Source organism: Schistocerca gregaria, chromosome 1 (assembly GCF_023897955.1).
Source record: "Schistocerca gregaria isolate iqSchGreg1 chromosome 1, iqSchGreg1.2, whole genome shotgun sequence".
Lineage (NCBI taxonomy): Eukaryota > Metazoa > Arthropoda > Insecta > Orthoptera > Acrididae > Schistocerca > Schistocerca gregaria.
This window is the reverse complement of record NC_064920.1, coordinates 1131143448-1131166860: the sequence shown is the minus strand read 5'-3', so window position 1 is coordinate 1131166860 and position 23413 is coordinate 1131143448. Positions and strand designations below refer to the sequence as shown.

The 23413-nt window shown below is 44.5% G+C and overlaps 1 protein-coding gene across 1 annotated transcript in view; it reads left to right on the top strand.

Annotated features, from left to right (window-relative positions):
• The window catches only part of LOC126316172 (uncharacterized), a 62349-nt gene that overhangs the window by 23065 nt on the left and 15871 nt on the right, over window positions 1-23413 (top strand). Inside the window, exons 3-4 of the mRNA XM_049992712.1 lie at window positions 16895-16969; window positions 23076-23231. Of these exons, the coding sequence (XP_049848669.1) occupies window positions 16895-16969; window positions 23076-23231 (231 nt within the window). The remainder of the gene's footprint in view (window positions 1-16894; window positions 16970-23075; window positions 23232-23413) is intronic.

Sequence of the window (23413 nt, the reverse complement as noted above, 5' to 3'; positions counted from 1 at the left end):
AAAGCTATCGCCGAACGCTGTCCTACCTGACGTCGGTGTCATCTTTACAACCTGCGTTAAGTTAATGGCGCCCATGGGCCCACTTCTATCTCATGTCTATCTATGAAAGTGTCAGCCCAGACAAACGCAACTCACAAGAATATCGATCTACATATCACTGTATATAATTTGCATTTCAAACATCGATAATGTGAAGTAAGAGAAAACAGTCAGTTTCGCCATCTTTCAACGTAAATAGTCCAGTTGGGACTACGTGCATACTCTCGTGTTTTAAATTAACATTTCTGGTATGTATCTTATGACTGACTTACATTTAAAGCTTATGCAGTTGTACATTTAATAAGGTTTAATAAGGCTTGCATGTTACCTTATTGTAACTGGTTCTTCACTGGTTTTTAGCAATGAAGATAGTGACCTAAAGATAGATATGCAACAAACATCATTGTCACCGATTGCTGCACCATTTTCTACTTGTCATCAACAATGGCGCCCAAAGACTTCCGACAAAATAAGTCATCGAAATTCTGAGAGAAACAGCAGTAAACTACAGGAAAAGACGGGTAATATAGACTAAAATACGTAGAATAATCAAGAGGGAACAAAAAGACTGAAAGACCAAGAACACAGTGCTCCAATTGAAATTGGTGTAAGATAGAAATTAGTCTTTCCCCGCTACCGTTCAATCAATAAATCAAAGAAACAATGAAGGCAATAAAAGAAACATATAAGAATGGTATTAAAATTCAGAACGAAAGGATATCGCTTATACGATTCACTGATGACATTACTATTCTTTAGCTGAGTGCAAATCGAAGAAAGACGGAATAGTTAAGAAGTAGCAGAAACTAGAATAGAGATGCTTAACATCAAAACTGGTGATGAAAGTTAATGAATTCTGCTACCTCGGGAGTAAAACATTTGAGATTCCATGTTACAGAAGAATGTTGAAAATTAACTGGACTTAAAACCCAAGGAAAGATGAGGTTCTTCACAGAATAAGCGAACAATGAAACATATGGAAAACTCTGGCAAGAAAAAGGGACAGGATGGTAGGGTGTATGATAAGACATCAGGAAATTACTTCAATGGTGGTAGAGGGAGACGTAGAGGATAATAACTGTAGAGGAAGACGCAGGTTGGAATACACCCAGCAACTGATTGAGGACGTAGGGTGCAAGTGCTAGTCTGAGATTAAGAGATTGGCACCGAAGAGGATTATATATATACACTGAAGAGCCAAAGAAACTGATACACCTGCCTAATATCGTGTAAGGCACCCGCGAGAACGCAGGAATGTCTCAACATGACGTGGCACATGGACTCAACTAATGTCTGAAGTAGTGCTGGATGGAATTGACACCATGAATCCTGCAGAGCCGTCCATAAATCCGTAACGGTACGAGAGAGAGGAGATCTCTTCTGAACAACATGTTGGAAGTCACCTCAGATATGCTCAGTAATGTTCACGTCTGGGGAGTTTGGTGGCCAGCGGAAGTGTTTAAACTCAGAAGTGTGTTCCTGGAGCCACTCTGCAATTTGAACGTGTGCAGTGTTGTATTGACCTACTGGAATTGCCCACGTCTGTCGAAATGGACAATGGAAATGAATTGATGCAGGTGATCAGAAAGGGTGCTTACTTGTCAGAGTCGTATCTAGACCCATTAGGGGTCCCAATCACTCCAACTGCACGCAGCCCACCCCATTACAGTGCCCCCACACGTTTGAACAGGCCCCTGCTGACATACAGGGTCCATGGATTCATGAGGTTGTCCCCAAACCCGTACACGTCCATCCCTTCAATACAATTTGAAACGAGACTCGTCCGACGATGCAACATGTTTCCAGTCATCAACAGTCCAGAGTCGGTGTTGACTGGCCCAGGCGAGGCATAAAGCTCTGTGTCGTGCACTCATCAAAGGTACACGAGTGTCCCCCCTAACTCTGCCACCTCACATATTTTCCAAACGAAACAGAATGTGGAAAATGCAATTGGCCAGCCAAGCACCTGTGTCAGTGTCTCAGGGGCTCACACAGTGGCCAAAAAAGCAAAATCTCTAAATGTAGATGAACATAATTTCTATAAAAAGTTACGTTGTTTTAAAGGGCATATGTGTGTTTCTTTTCCTAGGGAAATGAAAACTACAGGTACATTAGCGATGGGAGACTTGTTTTTACTGTCTAAGCCTCATACCTTCTGAAATACGTAGACTTTAAAGGGCATCAATGGCCCGCAGTTTCCGCTGTAATACGCAGAGCAAGGGTTGCCTATAGCAGGCCCCAGAATAGCGCAGGGAACCCGCGTTACGTATTCCTTGAACTGCATGAAATACACTCCTGGAAATTGAAATAAGAACACCGTGAATTCATTGTCCCAGGAAGGGGAAACTTTATTGACACATTCCTGGGGTCAGATACATCACATGATCACACTGACAGAACCACAGGCACATAGACACAGGCAACAGATCATGCACAATGTCGGCACTAGTACAGTGTATATCCACCTTTCGCAGCAATGCAGGCTGCTATTCTCCCATGGAGACGATCGTAGAGATGCTGGATGTAGTCCTGTGGAACGGCTTGCCATGCCATTTCCACCTGGCGCCTCAGTTGGACCAGCGTTCGTGCTGGACGTGCAGACCGCGTGAGACGACGCTTCATCCAGTCCCAAACATGCTCAATGGGGGACAGATCCGGAGATCTTGCTGGCCAGGGTAGTTGACTTACACCTTCTAGACCACGTTGGGTGGCACGGGATACATGCGGACGTGCATTGTCCTGTTGGAACAGCAAGTTCCCTTGCCGGTCTAGGAATGGTAGCACGATGGGTTCGATGACGGTTTGGATGTACCGTGCACTATTCAGTGTCCCCTCGACGATCACCAGAGGTGTACGGCCAGTGTAGGAGATCGCTCCCCACACCATGATGCCGGGTGTTGGCCCTGTGTGCCTCGGTCGTATGCAATCCTGATTGTGGCGCTCACCTGCACGGCGCCAAACACGCATACGACCATCATTGGCACCAAGGCCGAAGCGACTCTCATCGCTGAAGACGATACGTCTCCATTCGTCCCTCAATTCACGCCTGTCGCGACACCACTGGAGGCGGGCTGCACGATGCTGGGGCGTGAGCGGAAGACGGCCTAACGGTGTGCGGGACCGTAGCCCAGCTTCATGGAGACGGTTGCGAATGGTCCTCGCCGATACCCCAGGAGCAACAGTGTCCCTAATTTGCTGGGAAGTGCCGGTGCGGTCCCCTACAGCACTGCGTAGGATCCTACGGTCTTGGCGTGCATCCGTGCGTCGCTGCGGTCCGGTCTCAGGTCGACGGGCACGTGCACCTTCCGCCGACCACTGGCGACAACATCGATGTACTGTGGAGACCTCACGCCCCACGTGTTGAGCAATTCGGTGGTACGTCCACCCGGCCTCCCGCATGCCCACTATACGCCCTCGCTCAAAGTCCGTCAACTGCACATGCGGTTCACGTCCACGCTGTCACGGCATGCTACCAGTGTTAAAGACTGCGATGGAGCTCCGTATGCCACGGCAAACTGGCTGACACTGACGGCGGCGGTGCACAAATGCTGCGCAGCTAGCGCCATTCGACGGCCAACACCGCGGTTCCTGGTGTGTCCGCTGTGCCGTGCGTGTGATCATTGCTTGTACAGCCCTCTCGCAGTGTCCGGAGCAAGTATGGTGGGTCTGACACACCGGTGTCAATGTGTTCTTTTTTCCATTTCCAGGAGTGTAGATGTTGCAGCTGGACAGGACGAACAGATCCCATAACTGAAAACTGTTCTACTTCTTTATTTTAGCAAGCTTGCCCAATTTGTGCTGCTATCAATGAGTAAGCTTCTTACTGATAAATACCGCATTTGTTGAGCCAAGTCCATTTTCTGGTTTGCTTCCATTTGAATACTCTTCAATAGAATAGTGCTTCTTTTCTACCCTCTCAGTTACTCTTGTGATGTCTGCTGGACGTGCCCAACTTCTGCATCCTGCGTCGATGTCTATTGCCTCTTTGGTGTCTTTATTTTAGACTATATTATAACTTATGGCCAACTCTTGTCTGTTAATGATTAAGGGCGTCAGGTTTGAAAAAATATATTGTGGTTTAATGGATGTCATGCTGAAAACTTGTGAGCTATTAATTTTAGTGCGGTTGTATTGTCACGCGTTTTTGTTTTCTCAGTAGAACTAGATCATTTGCAAAAGCAACTATTAGACAATTATGTTCTAACATTAATTCATAGGAAACTGTCGTGTGACTAGGGCCTCCCGTCGGGTAGACCGTTCGCCAGGTGCAAGTCTTTCGATTTGACGCCACTTCGGCGACTTGCGAGTAGGTGGGGATGAAATGATGATGATTAGGACAACACAACACCCAGTCCCCGAACTGAGAAAATTTGCGGCCCAGCCGGGAATCGAACCCTCGCCCTTAGGATTGACATTCTGTCGCGCTGACCATTCAGCTACCGGGAGCGGACATATGAAACTGTAATATCATGCCTTATTTGCGCCACCTGAAATGTTCTAGACTTCTTGAATGCTACTGAAATATGCGCGATTCCTACTGAATTGCACTTACAAACGACAGCGAGTGTGTAAGGAGTAATATTACATTGGATAAGGGCCCAGTACATCTAGAACAAGAGAAAAGAGACGCGTTGAAATATTTGAACAGGCAAACAATTTAGCAAGTTACCTATTTGGTACCGAGCGACCGCTACGGTCGCAGGTTCGAATCCTTCCTCGGGCATGGATGTGTCTGATGTCCTTAGGTTAGTTAGATTTAAGTACACTCCTGGAAATGGAAAAAAGAACACATTGACACCGGTGTGTCAGACCCACCATACTAGCTCCGGACACTGCGAGAGGGCTGTACAAGCAATGACCACACGCACGGCACAGCGGACACACAAGGAACCGCGGTGTTGGCCGTCGAATGGCGCTAGCTGCGCAGCATTTGTGCACCGCCGCCGTCAGTGTCAGCCAGTTTGCCGTGGCATACGGAGCTCCATCACAGTCTTTAACACTGGTAGCATGTTGCGAAAGCGTGGACGTGAACCGTATGTGCAGTTGACGGACTTTGAGCGAGGGCGTATAGTGGGCATGCGGGAGGCCGGGTGGACGTACCGCCAAATTGCTCAACACGTGGGGCGTACATCGATGTTGTCGCCAGTGGTCGGCGGAAGGGGCACGTGCCCGTCGACCTGGGACTGGACCGCAGCGACGCACGGATGCACGCCAAGGCCGTAGGATCCTACGCAGTGCCGTAGGGGACTGCACCGCCACTTCCCAGCAAATTAGGGACACTGTTGCTCCTGGGGTATCGGCGAGGACCATTCGCAACCGTCTCCATGAAGCTGGGCTACGGTCCCGCACACCGTTAGGCCGTCTTCCGCTCACGCCCCAACATCGTGCAGCCCGCCTCCAGTGGTGTCGCGACAGGCGAGAGTCGCTTCTGCCTTGGTGCCAATGATGGTCGTATGCGTGTTTGGCGCCGTGCAGGTGAGCGCCACAATCAGGACTGCATACGACCGAGGCACACAGGGCCAACACCCGGCATCATGGTGTGGGGAGCGATCTCCTACACTGGCCGTACACCTCTGGTGATCGTCGAGGGGACACTGAATAGTGCACGGTACATCCAAACCGTCATCGAACCCATCGTTCTACCATTCCTAGACCGGCAAGGGAACTTGCTGTTCCAACAGGACAATGCACGTCCGCATGTATCCCGTGCCACCCAACGTGCTCTAGAAGGTGTAAGTCAGCTACCCTGGCCAGTAAGATCTCCGGATCTGTCCCCCATTGAGCATTTTTGGGACTGGATGAAGCGTCGTCTCACGCGGTCTGCACGTCCAGCACGAACGCTGGTCCAACTGAGGCGCCAGGTGGAAATGGCATGGCAAGCCGTTCCACAGGACTACATCCAGCATCTCTACGGTCGTCTCCATGGGAGAATAGTAGCCTGCATTGCTGCGAAAGGTGGATATACACTGTACTAGTGCCGACATTGTGCATGCTCTATTGCCTGTGTCTATGTGCCTGTGGTTCTGTCAGTGTGATCATGTGATGTATCTGACCCCAGGAGTGCGTCAATAAAGTTTCCCCTTCCTGGGACAATGAATTCACGGTGTTCTTACTTCAATTTCCAGGAGTGTAGTTCTAAGTTCTAGGGGACTGATGACCTCAGAAGATAAGTCCCATAGTGCTCAGAGCCATTTGAATCAACCTATTTGGTCGCGGAAACCTGATTACAAAATTAAAAGAATACTTTTTTAATATCCAGCCTACGCACATTCCTCCTTATCCTCTATATCGCATTCGCAGAAACCATAGATTAAACGTCACATAGAGCCATATAAGTGGAAAGTGCTCTTTAGCAAAAACAGCCCCCTCCCATATATTGACACTGACAAGGAAAAGAATCGTAATACCAAGAAGGAGGAAGTTGATGGGTGTGTTTCAACATCTGAAAGATGATGTCTATTCAAATTTCTCTCCAGTCCCGTAAGAGCGCCATCTGTAACGGTCGTGAGCATTATCTTTGAGTTTGGACGTGGTGAGTTGATGTTGGTCAAGAATGCGTTTAAAGCGACAAAGAAACCATTATCAATACCTCGCTGAGTTTGAACGAGGTCATGTAATAGGGTTACGAAAAGCTGGACGATCCTTTTGCGACGTTGCAGGACTATGTAGGAACGTAACCACTGTATATGATTGCTGGCTGCGGTGGTCACGAAAATAAACGGCCGCAAGAAGACCGGGATGCGGACGGTCACGTGACGCTATTGAGAGGGACGATCGTCGTGTTCGGCGTATGGCTAAGTCGTATCGCACTGTATCTGCAGCGGTTGGCTCCACAGTGACACAACGAACTGTTACAGATCGATTACTTCAAGGACAGATCCGAACGAGACGCCTTGCAGCGTGAATTCCACTGACATAGAACCACTACCATTTGCAACATCACTGGTATCAAGCTAGAATTCATTAGAGGGCAGCTTCATGCTATCCGTTTACAACTTTTCTGAATAGTTTTTGATAGTTAGTAATTCCTATCCGTCAAATTTTAAACAGTACAATAACAAGAAGGAGAAAGTTGATGGGTGTGTTTCAACATCTGAATTCTTCCACGAAACAGAGGTGGTTGTCAAGGAGAAAATTTTCGGTTTGTTTTAAAATTTTCTTTTGCTGTCTGTCAGACTTCTTATATCACTGAGTAAGTGATCAAAAATGTTGGTTGCAGCATTGTGCACCCTTTTTAGTGCTGGATCTTACCTTAATATGAAGTAACTAATGTCATTTTCTCTTCTGGTACTGTAATTCTGTTCATTATTGTTCCTTTTGAACTGGATTATTTCCAACAAACTTCATGAGGGAATAAATATACCGCGAAACATTAGTCAAAATGTCTAACTCATAAACAGATGCCTACAAGATGATCGTGGGTGAGCTCCACTTATTATTATTATAGTACGTTTGTTAGAAATGAAGACTTTATTTGCTAAAGATTATTTACTCCAGAACCTTATTCTATATGACATTATCGAATGAAAATATGAAAAATACGTCAGTTTACTGATTTGTCTCTCCCCAATATTTTCTGAGATTCTAAGTGCAAACGTGAGTGAACTAAGTTGTTTTAGGAATTCCAAAATATGCTTCTTTCAGTTTAAATTCTCATTTGTGTGGACAACTAAATTTTTTTATGTTTAATCACTATCTTTATTGTGGTCTTTAGTCCGAAGACTGATTTGACGCACCTCTTCACGCTACTCAATCCTGTGCAAGTCTTTCCATTTCTGTGAACTACAACCAGTAAAATCTGTTTACTGTAACCAAGCCTTGCCTTCCCTCTGTAATTTTACCCCTGACACTCCCTCCATTACAAAATAAAGTATTCCTTGATTCCTCAAGCTGTGTCCTGTCAAAATACGCCTTGTTTCAGTTACGTTTTGCCACAAATTTCTTTTCTCCTAGACTCGCTTCAGTAACTCCTCATTACTAACTCTATCTATCCATCTAATCTTCAGATTTCTTCTATGGCATCACATTTCAAAACCTTGGGTTCTGTACTTGCCTGACCCATCTATCGCCTACGTTTCATTTCCATGTAAGGCTACACTCCAAACGAATACTTTCATAAAGGACATATTAAAATTTAAATTTATGTGCTGACAGATGTGAAAATTACCGAACTACATCTACATCTACATCTACATGACTACTCTGCAATTCACATTTAAGTGCTTGGCAGAGGGTTCATCGAACCACAATCATACTATTTCTCTACTATTCCACTCCCGAACAGCGAGCGGGAAAAACGAACACCTAAACCTTTCTGTTCGAGCTCTGATTTCTCTTATTTTATTTTGATGATCATTCCTACCTATGTAGGTTGGGCTCAACAAAATATTTTCGCATTCGGAAGAGAAAGTTGGTGACTGAAATTTCGTAAAAAGGTCTCGCCGCGACGAAAAGCGTCTATGCTGTAATGACTTCCATCCCAACTCGTGTATCATATCTGCCACACTCTCTCCCCTATAACGCGATAATACAAAACGAGCTGCCCTTTTTTGCACCCTTTCGATGTCCTCCGTCAATCCCACCTGGTAAGGATCCCACACCGCGCAGCAATATTCTAACAGAGGACGAACGAGTGTAGTGTAAGCTGTCTCTTTAGTGGACTTGTTGCATCTTCTAAGTGTCCTGCCAATGAAACGCAACCTTTGGCTCGCCTTCCCGACAATATTATCTATGTGGTCCTTCCAACTGAAGTTGTTCGTAATTTTAACACCCAGGTACTTAGTTGAATTGACAGCTTTGAGAATTGTACTATTTATCGAGTAATCGAATTCCAACGGATTTCTTTTGGAACTCATGTGGATCATCTCACACTTTTCGTTATTTAGCGTCAACTGCCACCTGACACACCATGCAGCAATCTTTTCTAAATCGCTTTGCAGCTGATACTGGTCTTCGGATGACCTTACTAGACGGTAAATTACAGCATCATCTGCGAACAGTCTAAGAGAACTGCTCAGATTGTCACCCAGGTCATTTATATAGATCAGGAACAGTAGAGGTCCCAGGACGCTTCCCTGGGGAACACCTGATATCACTTCAGTTTTACTCGATGATTTGCCGTCTATTACTACGAACTGCGACCTTCCTGACAGGAAATCACGAATCCAGTCGCACAACTGAGACGATACCCCATAGCTCCGCAGCTTGATTAGAAGTCGCTTGTGAGGAACTATCAGTTTAATAAGTCACAGCTGCAAAATACTAACGCGAATTCTTTACAGACGAATGGAAAAACTGGTAGATGCGGACCTCGGGGAGGATCAGTTTGGATTCCGTCGAAATGTTGGAACACGTGAGGCAATACTGACCTTACGACTTATCTTAGAAGAAAGATTAAGAAAAGGCAAACCTACGTTTCTAGCATTTGTAGACTTAGAGAAAGCTTTTGACAATGTTGACTGGAATACTCTTTTTCAAATTCTAAAGGTGGCAGGGGTAAAATACAGGGAGCGAAAGGCTATTTACAATTTGTACAAAAACCAGATGGCAGTCATAAGAGTCGAGGGGCATGAAAGGGAAGCAGTGGTTGGGAAAGGAGTGAGACAGGGTTGTAGCCTCTCCCCGATGTTATTCAATCTGTATATTGAGCAAGCAGTAAAGGAAACAAAAGAAAAATTTGGAGTAGGTATTAAAATTCATCGAGACGAAGTAAAAACTTTGAGGTTCGCCGATGACATTGTAATTCTGTCAGAGACGGCAAAGGACTTGGAAGAGCAGTTGAACGGAATGGACAGTGTCTTGAAAGGAGGATATAAGATGAACATCAACAAAAGCAAAACGAGGATAATGGAATGTAGTCCAATTAAATCGGGTGATGCTGAGGGAATTAGATTAGGAAATGAGACACTTAAAGTAGTAAAGGAGTTTTGGAATTTAGGAAGTAAAATAACTGATGATGGTCGAAGTAGAGAGGATATAAAATATAGACTGGCAATGGCAAGGAAAGCGTTTCTGAAGAAGAGAAATTTGTTAACGTCGAATATAGATTTAAGTGTCAGGAAGTCATTTCTGAAAATAGTTGTTTGGAGTGTAGCCATGTATGGAAGTGAAACATGGACGATAACTAATTTGGACAAGAAGAGAATAGAAGCTTTCGAAATGTGGTGCTACAGAAGAATACTGAAGATAAGGTGGATAGATCACGTAACTAATGAGGAGGTATTGAATAGGATTGGGGAGAAGAGAAGTTTGTGGCACAACTTGACTAGAAGAAGGGATCGGTTGGTAGGACATGTTTTGAGGCATCAAGGGATCACAAATTTAGCATTGGAGGGCAGTGTGGAGGGTAAAAATCGTAGAGGGAGACCGAGAGATGAGTACACTAAGCAGATTCAAAAGGATGTAGGTTGCAGTAGGTACTGGGAGATGAAGAAGCTTGCACAGGATAGAGTAGCATGGAGAGCTGCATCAAACCAGTCTCAGGACTGAAGACCACAACAACAACAACATTCGATGTTAAGATATTCCTTTTTTTTCAGAAACGTATTTTCTGTTATAGCCTGCTGCATTTTATATTTTCTTTAGTTAGGCTATCATCACTTATTTTTGGTCCAAATTCGTCTGCTACTTACGAATTATTCATCCGTGTGGCCACTGCTTATAGTATCTCATTTGCTAAGCTAATTTTCTTGGCATCACCTGATTTAATTTTTGATAATCCGTTACTGTTGCACGAAAGTGACAGAAAGTCACTTTTTTACTATGCAGGTAACTCGAATGCAGTTCTGTTAAACATTTGTAGATCGTGTACATACTTCTGGTTGTGCTGTACGAAAGAAGTAAGAGTTTGATATTTAAATATCAATGCAAGAAGAGGAAGTTTTGAGATCCTTAAACGGGGAAAACGGAGAAAGCGAACGGAAAATAAAACATTCCTGAACCATCTTCGTTTCGCTGATGACATTATTGTTCGCCCTGCTGCAGCTAACCTGAATATCACACTGGCAACTGACCCTTAACATAGACAAATGAAATGTGTTGCGAATACATAGAAAGAAGGATCCTTTATTGCATGATTATTTGATAGCGGAACAAACACTGGTAGCAGTTACTTCTGTAGAATGTCTGGGAGTATGCGTACGGAACGATTAGAAGTGGAATGATAATATAAAATTAATTGTTGGTAAGACGCGTGCCTGGTTGAGATTCATTGGGAGAGTCCTTAGAAAATGTAGTCCATCAACAAAGGAGGTGGCTTACAGAACACTCGTTCGACCAATACGTGAGTATTGCTCATCAGGTCGGGTTGACAGAGGAGATAGAGAACATCCAAAGAAGAGCGGGGCGTTTCGTCACAGGGTTATTTGGTAAGCGTGATAGCGTTACGGAGATGTTTAGCAAACTCAAGTGACAGGCTCTGGAAGAGAGGCGCTCTGCATCGGGGTGTAGCTTGCTCTCCAGATTTCGGGAGGGTGCGTATCGAATGTATTGCTTCCCCCTACTTATACCTCCCGAGGAGATCACGAATGTAAAATTAGAGCGATTCGAGCGCGCACGGAGGCTTTTCGGCAGTCGTTCTTCCCGCGAACCATACGCGAGTGGGACAGGAAAGGGAGGTAATGACAGTGGCACGTAAAGTGCCCTCCGCCACACACCGTTAGGTGGCTTGCGGAGTATAATTGTAGATGTAGATTCGTAAAAACATCAGAAAATTAGATAGATGTGAAAATGAATTATAATGCGACTGAAAGAAAGTATAGCCAACGAACGAAACAGGAATTTGTTCAAATTAAGAATCTGCACACAGCACTAGCCGAGAAATTGTATAATTTCAAGTTGTAACAATAGTAACTGGATGAACATAACACTAAAGAAAGAAACGTAAGAGAAAGAATAACGTGGTGTGCAGTTGTGAACTAAATTTCCGATGCGTGGAAAGGAAAATTGAAACCATTTTACCAGTTTTGACATATGACAATAGGACAGCACCATCAATACGAAAATCACTAAAAATCTGAAGGTTTCTCAACGACGAAAGGAGAGGTGCATGTGGGGGAATTGTTAAAAGTGGGAGGGAAACAAACAAATGAATCAGGGAGCACGCTGCGGGTGGAGGACGTAATTACGACTGAAATGATGATGTGGACTGGCTATGTACCTGAGTGGATGGACGGTAGATGCGCAGAAGTGCTTTGCTAGTTTTCAAAAATAAGAAAAGGACCATACCGTGCGACGACCTGATGATGGCAAGTGAGTGCATTACTGACAGTTGAAGGCCTATATTTAGCTGTGGATGTCAAAATGCTGATAAACAAACTAGACTAAATTAGAAAGAAAACTATAGTCTAATGAGTAATGTACAATGTTTGACAAGAAACTGACGCACCCAGAATGGGAGGTGGAAACTTCACGGGTGGAGAGGTTATGTGATGTTAGTGATTACAAAATAGAATCAAATTTACATAGAACTTGGCAATATGAGCGCACTTATCAGGATGACGTTGCACACATCTGGCCTTGAAGCGTGCGCTGATTCGTTTGCGAAGGGTATCATATGTCCGCTGTATCCTCTCCTGAGGCACCGCAACTATTGTAACATTTCGTTGATATCCTGGATACTGGCTCTGAAGTAGGGTTGACTTCCAGTCTGGTCCCACACATCTAAAGGGGGCGGATCTGGAGATCTTGATGACCATGACATTACTTCATGAACACACAGGCAGTTCACAGGTACACGTCCCGTCTGTGGACGAGCATTGCCATGTTGAAAAATGGCACCACGATACTGTCGCATGAGAGGTAACACACGAGTACATAGGATGTCTGTGACTTACCGTTGCACCGTCAGAGTTCTCCTAAGTCACTACCAGCCTTGGCTTAAAGTCATAACCGGTGGCTCCCCAACATAACCGCTCTGTCTCTCCGAAACACTGGAAGACAGGGACCTCCCTCCACGTCGCTGCTTTACTCGCTATCAATGGTCACTGGGTTAGTGCAGAAATGCAATTCACCGCTCAACACAATGCGACACCATTCACCTGCACCGTTCACGTCAGCTCTCCAAACGCAGCCGTTTGTGTTGCGTTAATGACAGCCTACGCATGAGATGGTAATTCCCTAGTTTGGCTGCTGATAGTCTCCGACCAATGGCGCGGGATGACACAGAAGGTTGTTGGTAGTCCATTACTTCTTCTCGAATAACAAGCGCAGATTTGAAGGGGTTACGATGAGCTTGGTGCGTTCCTATGCAGTCCATCGTTGGATCACTGTCACACCCGAATTCCCCACAAGTTTGCATACTGTACGGTTCAACCAGCTGGCCAAATGGAGACCCACAACGTGACTTCTTTCAAACTGTCAGGTGCTGGTAATGCTGTCTCACCTGATTATGGAGCATCTCCATGTCCTCCAGTGTGATCACACATCTGATGTCGTAACTGGTTTAAAAATACCGTACCAGGAATGGTAATAACACTAATACATTCGGGTTGCCGTTCCACCTTTCACAGAAACTGCAACTGTAAACATTTACATATGTACTGATGGTGTGTACGTTTACGGAGTTGGAGCGACATCCGACGGTGACTTCCGGGCTCATCACTTTGTCAGTGTCTATTGGAAACTTGTCAGGTTAAAAGACCATTGTATCGAAGAATACATCACGGTTCGCTCTTGATTCTGGTAGCTCTTGCACTGAATACCAATTGTTGATCAGATATCCGCTCTACATTGAAATCTCGCGAATTTTTGTAACAATATGTCTCTCAGATACATATTGCGCTGCTCATAGGAGGAAATAGAGCTAATAGATTGCTTTGAAATATGTTACGCACTGCCTGTCGAGGGCAAGGGCTTAAGCGAAAACAGAACTGAGTCACAAGCAACGGGAAACGGTAGAAAAATTGAGAAAAAAGAGCCACGAGGTGGGAGACGTGAAGGTTTTCTATTATAAATGAGGTAGTGAAATAATGAAACGCCTATCAAGCAGTTTATGAGTCAAAACAGAGAGACACTTTTGAAAATAAAATACGGAATTCCCCCCTGAGGCCTGAATGTATTCAATATTTACCAGCTATTAAGGACAAAGTTTCTAAAAGAGCACGCACAAAGTGTAGAATAGTACATAAATAGAACATGAGCTATGGGAAAACCACGCTCAAACAAACAGAGAACGTTCTAAATTTAATGCTGTAATTCTATCTTAAAATGAGACGGAGAGTAAAAAACGATATGATTAAATACTAAATTGTACACGCGAGGGGGAAATTGTGAGGGAGGAAATACCACTACTGGAATGAACAGGGCGAAGCGACATTTACTGGCCGACGCGTCATTAGTTTGATAGCAGGAGGAGGAGAAAGAGGTAAAGACTGTGGACGTCACGAGTCGAACATGTGGCGCTGGGGAGATCTTTAGATCGTTAATGTAGGCAATCGGTATCCATTTCGGTGATTGGGGACGGCAAATGGTCCCACGTAGGACTTTGATGGTAAGCACTGCTCGGTCAGAACTGGAAAAATGAAAACGCCTTATAACACAGAGTTACTCCTAAAGAAAGAACATACAAGCCATAAGCAATAGAGATGTAACGCTTTCGTTTTTTTCTTTGTTTTTCCAATAGTAATTTTTATATATCGAGTGAACCCGAAACCATCCGCCGACAAAATTTTAGAAGTTGTACGAGAATATTGTCTATTTTGCTGTATGGGGCCAGTGATCTCTGGTGGCAAGTTAGAGAGTAGTTGTATTTCGTTTCGTTTCTTACGTTTTTGTCTGTATTACGCTGAAAATATCTGTACAACAATGAAAATGTTGACGTTATGCTCTGTGTGTCTTGTTTGGAAACAAAATTGTTCCATTAACTCCTTGCTCATCGTGACATTCGCATCTAATGTAGCGAAGCAGGACACTATAGGCTTCACACCGCTCTTTCCGCTCCACAGTTCGAGACCGAAACGACAATGGGTACACTGTTACCGTTTCAACTGACGGTACTCAGGATGAATACTTGAAAAAGCCTGATCACCAGGAACGAATAAGCAAGAAAGTCGACTCGTATATAGTCTACGGGCGCCAGGAGTTGAACCGAGAATGCGGTAACGCCAAGCACATGCTAGCGATACACAGTCCGGGAGATATGGCACAGATATTTATGCCTGTGCGGAATATGGACGTGCCGGAGAAGTTACTAATATGCTACTTTGTACCGTACCGTATTCATCATCGTTTGTCTCACCTCACATAAGAGATCGAGAATTACGACCCTTCATTAAGAAGACAAAACGCCAAAGACCCCTTCGTTTGAAACCCAACTACAGTTCTTAGGTTCAGTTAGACGATTCAGGTTTCTCATTTGAAGAAAATATAAGCCCACTCGATGATCTCAAAGATTCATCACAGTGAAGAGGATGTAGTAACACGACCCGAACGCCACACTCCGCCAGCTATGCCATATGGAGGACTATTGACAAGCGCTACACCTAAGATGCTGTAGTCGGCTCGAATGCTACTGAAACAGCTGTTCGCTGTTTCTCCAGGAGATGAAGCAACTGCCTCATGAGCGCTGCGTGCGATCTGGATCAACGGACAGCGTCGGTGGCTGGATTACTGCGCGTCGGTAGTTCAAACCCGAGCACCAGAAAATATTACTTTGTAGTATCTATCATTTTTAGAACGTCCTCGAAATTTCTTATTTTGGTAATGTCTGAATATTCAGGAACATTCGGTGTTTGTGTAAATAGCAATCCCGTCCAGGAGGCAGTTCTGTTCTATTTGTAACTTGCTGTCCGTAATAAACTTGCTTTCAGGGCTAAGTGTTGTATGTCACTGACGACCGACCCTGCTTTCGGATTTGGAGTTGACTGTGGTTCGAGTGTACGATCTTCTAGAACGTGCTGGAAACTATGCAATGAGCTCTACTACATATGTTATGTTGAAAGAACAACAAAGCTCTTTCAACATATTATAGATAGTAGAGATGTTTGTGTAAATAGCAATCCCGTCCAGGAGGCAGTTCTGTTCTGTTTGTAACTTGCTGTCCGTAATAAACTTGCTTTCAGGGCTAAGTGTTGAATTTCACTGAGGACCGACCCTGCTTTTGGATTTGGCGTTGCTTGGGGTTCGAGTGTACGATCTCCTAGAATGTGCTGGAAACCATGCAATGAGCTCTACTACATATGATATGTTGAAAGAACAACAAAGTTCTTGAAACATATCATAGATAGTAGAGATCATTGCCACAATATTTTCGTGGACAGCGACGTGAAGCTTAGACAGTGCACAGCACAGCGCTTTGGATCTTTTCTTTACACAAATATGCTGTTTTTGCGTGATGTATTTTATAGCTGTAAGTTTCTTTTCTCCAAGAGTTGGAAGGGGCAGGTGTTGGCTGAGCGGGTCGTAATATTAGCAACAGACATGCCGACAGTAACTCAGTGCATGTGAATGTCTGATTGGGGTTTGACTGTGAAATATCTTACTACTTAGAGACTCGGATATTGGCAGTTGGCAGTTGATGGTGGAGTGCTGACACATTATCTGTGAATCCAGTAATGCTGGCAACTGATATGTTATGCAACATGTACAGCATCAAAACAGCCTGAAGATGACGCAATGAAGCTTTGAAACTAGTAGCGACACAATAGAATAAAACCATAAGGACGGCTTTAGGTGTATTTATTTTTTGTCACGATAGTAAACGGCCGTCGTTCCAGAGACGTCCTGCTAAAAGGATAGACATAGAAAAGTTAGACATTACATGTTACTCGCAATTTCTTTCTTCAGGTCATCAACCGGGTAGCACTGCAGTCTCACACTCAGCTCATTTTTGATAGTGTCCATTGTTGTACTGTTCCAGCAGTATCCTGGAACCGGTCTTCATACGGCGTCTCACCATAGACGGCCTCCGGCATCGAGACTATGGCACCCGTGGGTGAGTAACGTGTAAAACAATTTTTTAAATCTTGTATTCTTCAGTATCTTCCGTTATGGTGGTGACAAAATTAGAAGCGAGTAGTCTCTATTTTATAATCGTTTACTTCTTTATTCGAAGCATAAAAGGTTTCAGGCATACAGGTTGACTCAAAAGGATTGCAAAAAAATATATGGAGGTGATAGACGAGTGGAAATTCTGATTTTAGTCTTGGAAGCAATCATCATCATGCGAAAGTTTTAGAATTAGAGGAACAACAACAACAACAACGAATGACCAGTTCCCTTTTTTTCAGGAAGGTTCATGTACTGTTCGATCAACTATGTTGTGCACCTACATCATACTTCTCAAGCCACCTAACGGTGTCTAGCTGAAGGTACATCTGGTACTACTAACTGATTCCCCTCCTACGCTGTTCCATTCAGGAATGGCGCGTGGGAAGAATGATTGTCAGTAAGCCTCTGTACTGGCTCTAATGTTTCGGATTTTCTCTTTGTAGTCATTACGCGAGATGTATGTGGGAGGAAATAATATGTTGTCTGACTCTTCCTGGAATGCGCTCTCTCGAAATTTCAATAGCAAACCTCTCCCTAACGCACAACCCTCTCTTGTAATGCCTGCCAATGGAGTATGCTGGGCATCTCGGTAACGCCGCCGCGGCGACTAAACGATCCCGTGACGAATCCTACCGCTGTTCGTTGGATGTTCTCTATTTCTTCTACCAGTCCTACCTGGTACGAATCCCATAGTGAAGAACATTATTCAGAAGGTGTTCAAAACGGCGAACACCACATTCAATATTCGAATGACATCTTCGTCGAAAGTTCTGGTGCTCTCTACAGGGCACATTAGGAATCGCATGGTCCTCATCGGATGCTGCAAGGGTCCTCACGAAAAGTGTATCTTCCTTGGGATTTTTTGTCGCGCACAGGAGGCTTTTAATACTAAAAAGAAAGCTTCACACTAGGGGGGCGAGTTGAAAGTGCTGCTGGATCTTACCGCCCGATCCAACACCCAGTTGCATCTACATGAGACGACCCACGTTAAGCGCTACATGCCTGTAAGGCACACTATGAACTGTGAAGGGTCTTCGTCGCAAGTTAATTTATTGACACGCTCTGACACATCATCATCAGACATAGCTGTGGCAGAAACAAGGTAATACAATATATAAAAAAAATGCTTCAGGAAAATATAGGCAATGTGGACAACAGCTTCCATCAGTAGTTATACTTAAATACAGAAACAAGCCATACACATAAGTTACTGAAAATATAGCTCTTATATATGTAGAGCTAGCTGCCAAACTGTCCCTAAATCCAGGAACGCAGTGGTAAGTAAACCAATAGCCGTCAACAGATGGCATCAGCAACCGTGCAGATAATATTTTGTTCATATGTGGGTCCACGCCCCCAAGAATTTTGTGACAGAAAACATTACGCGTAGCAGGCTGCATAGTTACCCTTAATTTGTTGTGTAATTGACTCTAAGACATTTCAAAGGACCTGTAAAACTGAATGAACATGAATGAGTATTTCATTAACATGTATACGCTGTGGAATGTCATTAACTGAAATTGTAATTGTATTTACACCCAAAAGAGGCAGTCTTATCATTCAAAACTGTTGAGGCTTTCGTGGCAACTTGTTGACAAACTGCCTATTAGCTTCTGTCTCGGGTTCTTCGACCGACGTTCATCTAATGATTTTACTGACATTTCGCCAGCACGAGTGGCTGGCATTGTCAAAGCTTCACCCTCCATTGCCGGTGGTGAACTGGAGCCGAGCTCGCGGCCGCAGACTATATGTGCCTGGCGCACCAACGTCTGAGGGCTTCTCCGCGGCCATTTCCGGTGCGGATCTCCTCTTGCTACCTGCGACGGTCGTTCGCTGCAGTGCAGGAAGCCAGGATCCGTTTACCTTAAGGCTTTCCTCTTTCTTGTTCAAACTGTTCCCGTGTTTTTTATTTCTACAGCTTCTCTGAACAAGCGCGTGTGATAGTGCTTCTCTACAGCCAGAACTTCCGTGTCGGCGAATTTTATTACGTGGTCGGTCTCACTCAGTGCTTGCCCTGCCACGGCCAATTTCTCCACCTTTGATTGAAAGTCGTTTACCCGGTTTCGTTGGATAAATACGACGTTAGAGTGACTGTGTTGTTCAGAGCTGCAACACAAAATTCCTTCGGAGATGCATGGATAAGCAAGTAAGATTCCCTCTATGCAGTGTAAGCACAATGACAATTATCGTTAATGATATTCCACAGTGTACATATATTTATTGTAGGTGCTGGAAAATGACTTATGAGTCGAAACTAGCGAATCACGCAACAAATAGAGGATAGCTATACAGCCTACTAAGGGCAACGTTTTCTTTCATAAAATAAAGGCAACAGTTGGCTCTCAAAGAACATAATCAGAAGGAAAGCATGCAAAGAATATATCGATTACGTACTACATGATTTTGAAAGCCATGGAGGAACCATGCCGGCGTAAAACTATAAAAGAACGAATTATGTAATCCGCAGATTAAAAATAAATAGCTATAAGAAAATAGGAAAAGATGGGTAGATCACGTAAGTAATGAGGAGGTACTGAATAGGATTGGGGAGAAGAGAAGTTTGTGGCACAACTTGACTAGAAGAAGGGATCGGTTGGTAGGACATGTTTTGAGGCATCAAGGGATCACAAATTTAGCATTGGAGGGCAGCGTAGAGGGTAAAAATCGTAGAGGGAGACCAAGAGATGAATACACTAAGCAGATTCAGAAGGATGTAGGTTGCAGTAGGTACTGGGAGATGAAGCAGATTGCACAGGATGGAGTAGCATGGAGAGCTGCATCAAACCAGTCTCAATACTGAAGACAACAACAACAACAACAACAACAACAACAACAAGAAAATACTCATACTTCATGTAGGATGTTAGCTGTCAAAATTTAGAAAACTAGAGTAATTATGAAAGGAAACGTAAATTAATGAAACTAGTTTGCGAACAAGGCCTTTCACAGTTCGCTGTGTGCAATTTCTGAAGTCGTCTGCCTAACAGCCGAAAGCATTTCGCTATAAACTGAAGAAAAGTTGCGAAGGACTTGTTCGATGAAGACCTTGCATCTCACATTCGCTCACTCACTTTCACTGATCAGGAATATTTCCAGGACCATAAGTCGCTATTCTACAGTTGTATTTCGACTCCTCTAACAGCTCCTTCCATTTGTGTGCAGACTTTTGAATCAACCTTATATGCCCATCTTGAGATGGTTTCAGATGGCTTGAGATGACAACTTTCACACATTACGCGCAGCATGTTCTCTGCATCATGTCGTATGCAGTTGCGCTGTATGAAAAATGTTTCACACTTAAGGCGACGTTTATTTACACTGAAGCGCCATAGAAACTGGTACAGACATGAGTATTCAGATACAGAGATATGTGAACAGGTAACTGCGGCCGGCAACGCCTATATAAGACAAGTGTCTGATGCATTTATTAGATCTGTTACTGCTGCTACAATGGCAGGATATCATGATTTAAGGAGTTCGAACGTGGTTTTATAGTCGGCGTACGAGCGATGGGACACAGCACCTCCGAGGTAGTAATGAAGTAGATCCTGCAAGAACGGCACCAACGATGACTGAAGAGGATCTTTCAACGTGACAGAAGTGCAGTCCTTCGCAAATTGCTGCAGATTTCAGTGTTGTGCCGTCAACAAGTGTCAGAGTGCGAACCATTCAACGGAACATCATCGATATGTGCTTTCGGAGCTGAAGGCCAACTGATGAACTGAATGACAGAAAGCTTTACTTGTCGCCCGGGACCCTTCAGTACCGACATTGGACTGTTGACGACTGGAAACATGTTGTCTGGTGGGACGAGTCTGGTTTGTATCGAACGGATGGATGTGTACCGTTATGGAGACAACCTCATGAATCCATGGACCCTGCATGTCAGCAGGGGACTGTTCAAGCTGGTGGAGGCTCTGTAGTGGTGTGGGGCGTGTGCAGTTGGAGTGATATGAGACCCCTCATCCGTCTAGATACGACTCTGACAGGTGACACGACTAAGCATCCTGTCTGATCACCTGCATCCATTAATGTCGATTGTGCATTCCGACGGACTTGGGCAATTACAGAATGACAATGCGACACCCCACACGTCCAGAATTGCTATAAAGTGTCTCCAGGAACACTTTTCTGAGTTTAAACACGTATGTTGGCCACCAAACTCCCCAGACACGAACTTTATTAAGCATCTTTAGGATGCCTTGCAACGTGCTGTCCAGAAGAGATCTCCAAACGCTCGTACTCTTACGGATTTATGGATAGCACTGCAGGATTCACGATTTCAATTCCGTCCAGCACTACGTCATACTTTACTCGAGTCCATGCCACGTCGCGTTGCGGAACTTCTGTGTGCTCGTGGGGGCTCCTACACGATGTTAGGATGGTGTACCAGTTTATTTGGCTTTTCAGAGTAATTTGATTCGGCATATTTAAGAGGGTCGGTCAAAAAGTAATGCCTCCCATTTTTTTCTACTTAAAAAAAATTAAGTTAAGTAAAAAATTTGAATTTGGCGCCATTCCTCAAACCTTCTTCTGCAATCCACTGCAGTAGTAACTTTCTGTGTCAACAGGTGGCAGCACAGCAGAAGTTTGTAAGATGGCCGACACCGATGTTCGTTTGAGACAGCGTTGTGTGATTGAATTCTTGAATGCAGAAGGTGAAACGCCCATACGCATTCATGAAAGACTGAAGAAGGTGTATGGTGTTGTGACAGTGGATGTCAGCACTGTTAGACGATGGGTTCGTCGTTGTAAGTAAGCTGAAGGGCAAACACCGTTGACTGACGAAAAGCGGAGCGGCAGGCCGGTGAGTGCAGTGACTCCACACAACATTCAGCAAGTTGATGACATCATTCGTGGTGACCGTCGGGTGACTGCAGATGAAGTGTGTCGCATTATTTCTCTTAGTAAAGGCAGTGTGATCACGATTATTAAACAATTGGGGTACTCAAAAGTTTGTGCACGGTGGGTTCCAAGAATGTTAACCGATCAGAATAAAGAGGCAAGGAAAACAATAGCCTCCCAACACTTGCAGCGCTTCCGTTTGGAGGGAGATGAGTTTCTGAAAAAAATTGTGACCGGGGACGAAACATGGGTGCATTTTTTTGAACCCGAATCAAAGAGGCAGTCAATGGAGTGGCGTCACACAAGCTCGCCGAGGAAGAAAAAATTCAAAACTGTGCGATCGGCAGGGAAAGTTATGGCAACAGTTTTCTGGGATACAGAGGGTGTGATTCTGGTTGATTTTTTGGAGCAGGGATGCACAATAAATTCTGTTCAATACGTCACAACCCTCAAAAAACTTAAAGCACGTCTTCAGCGAGTTCGCCCAACAAAATCAATGGCAGATGTTCTTCTTTTGCATGACAATGCAAGACCACACACCAGTCGTCACACCTCTGACGAGATTGTCAAAATTGGATGGGAAGTTTTGCCTCATCCCCCATACAGCCCTGACCTGGCACCATCAGACTTCCATCTGTTCGGGCCACTAAAAGAAGCTCATCGTGGGATTCATTTTGAAGATGAGGAGGCTGTCAAAACATCCGTGCGTCAATGGCTTAGGAAGCAGAGCTGTGATTTTTACCGTGCTGGGATACATGCCCTTGTTCAAAGATGGACCAAAACTGTAGAGATGGGCGGAGATTACATTGAAAAATGACAAAATGATCCTCAATGTTGTGGTTTTCAACCTATGTAATTGCATTTAAATTACCTGACAATTAAACGTAGAAAAAAAAATAGGAGGCATTACTTTTTGACTACCCTCGTAGAAATATCAAATGTATGTATGATCTACTTGGAGCAAATGTATGTACAATCTACTTGAAACAATGATAATTGATACTGAATTTCTGAATTTTCCTGCTTTTGAGTCGGAAATCGCCGTCGCATCATGTATCGCGCAGCCACACGGCGACTTCCGACTCGACAACCGCAAACTGAAAAGACTCACGCCAATAGCTTAGCAACATTTTCTGTTCAGAAATCGTGCTGTTAGTGGCAGTTTTGCGCCTCACTGTGGCGGATGTAAACGCCTTTGTGTTCAGGAAGCGGCGCAGCGGTGTGGTGTGCACGGACGTGGCCGGAGAACCCCGCAGGTGCTTCTACGAGGAACTCGTGGAGATGCGCCGGCCTGAAGACGTGCTCAACGACCTGTTGTCCGCCAAAGGTGATCGCCAACCGCTGGAGTCACACGATGTAGGGTAAGTCAGTAAGCAAACAAGTCAACAGCCGGCTTCACTGTCACTCGCGGAGTAGTTACCAAACCTCGCTTCAGTCTAGCTAACATCTGAGGACGGAGGACAATAGAAACCCACCTGAGTACTCTCATGGGAATAAGGAGACAGCTGTAAGCCAACCTTACAAGGTACATGAAGCCGGACGT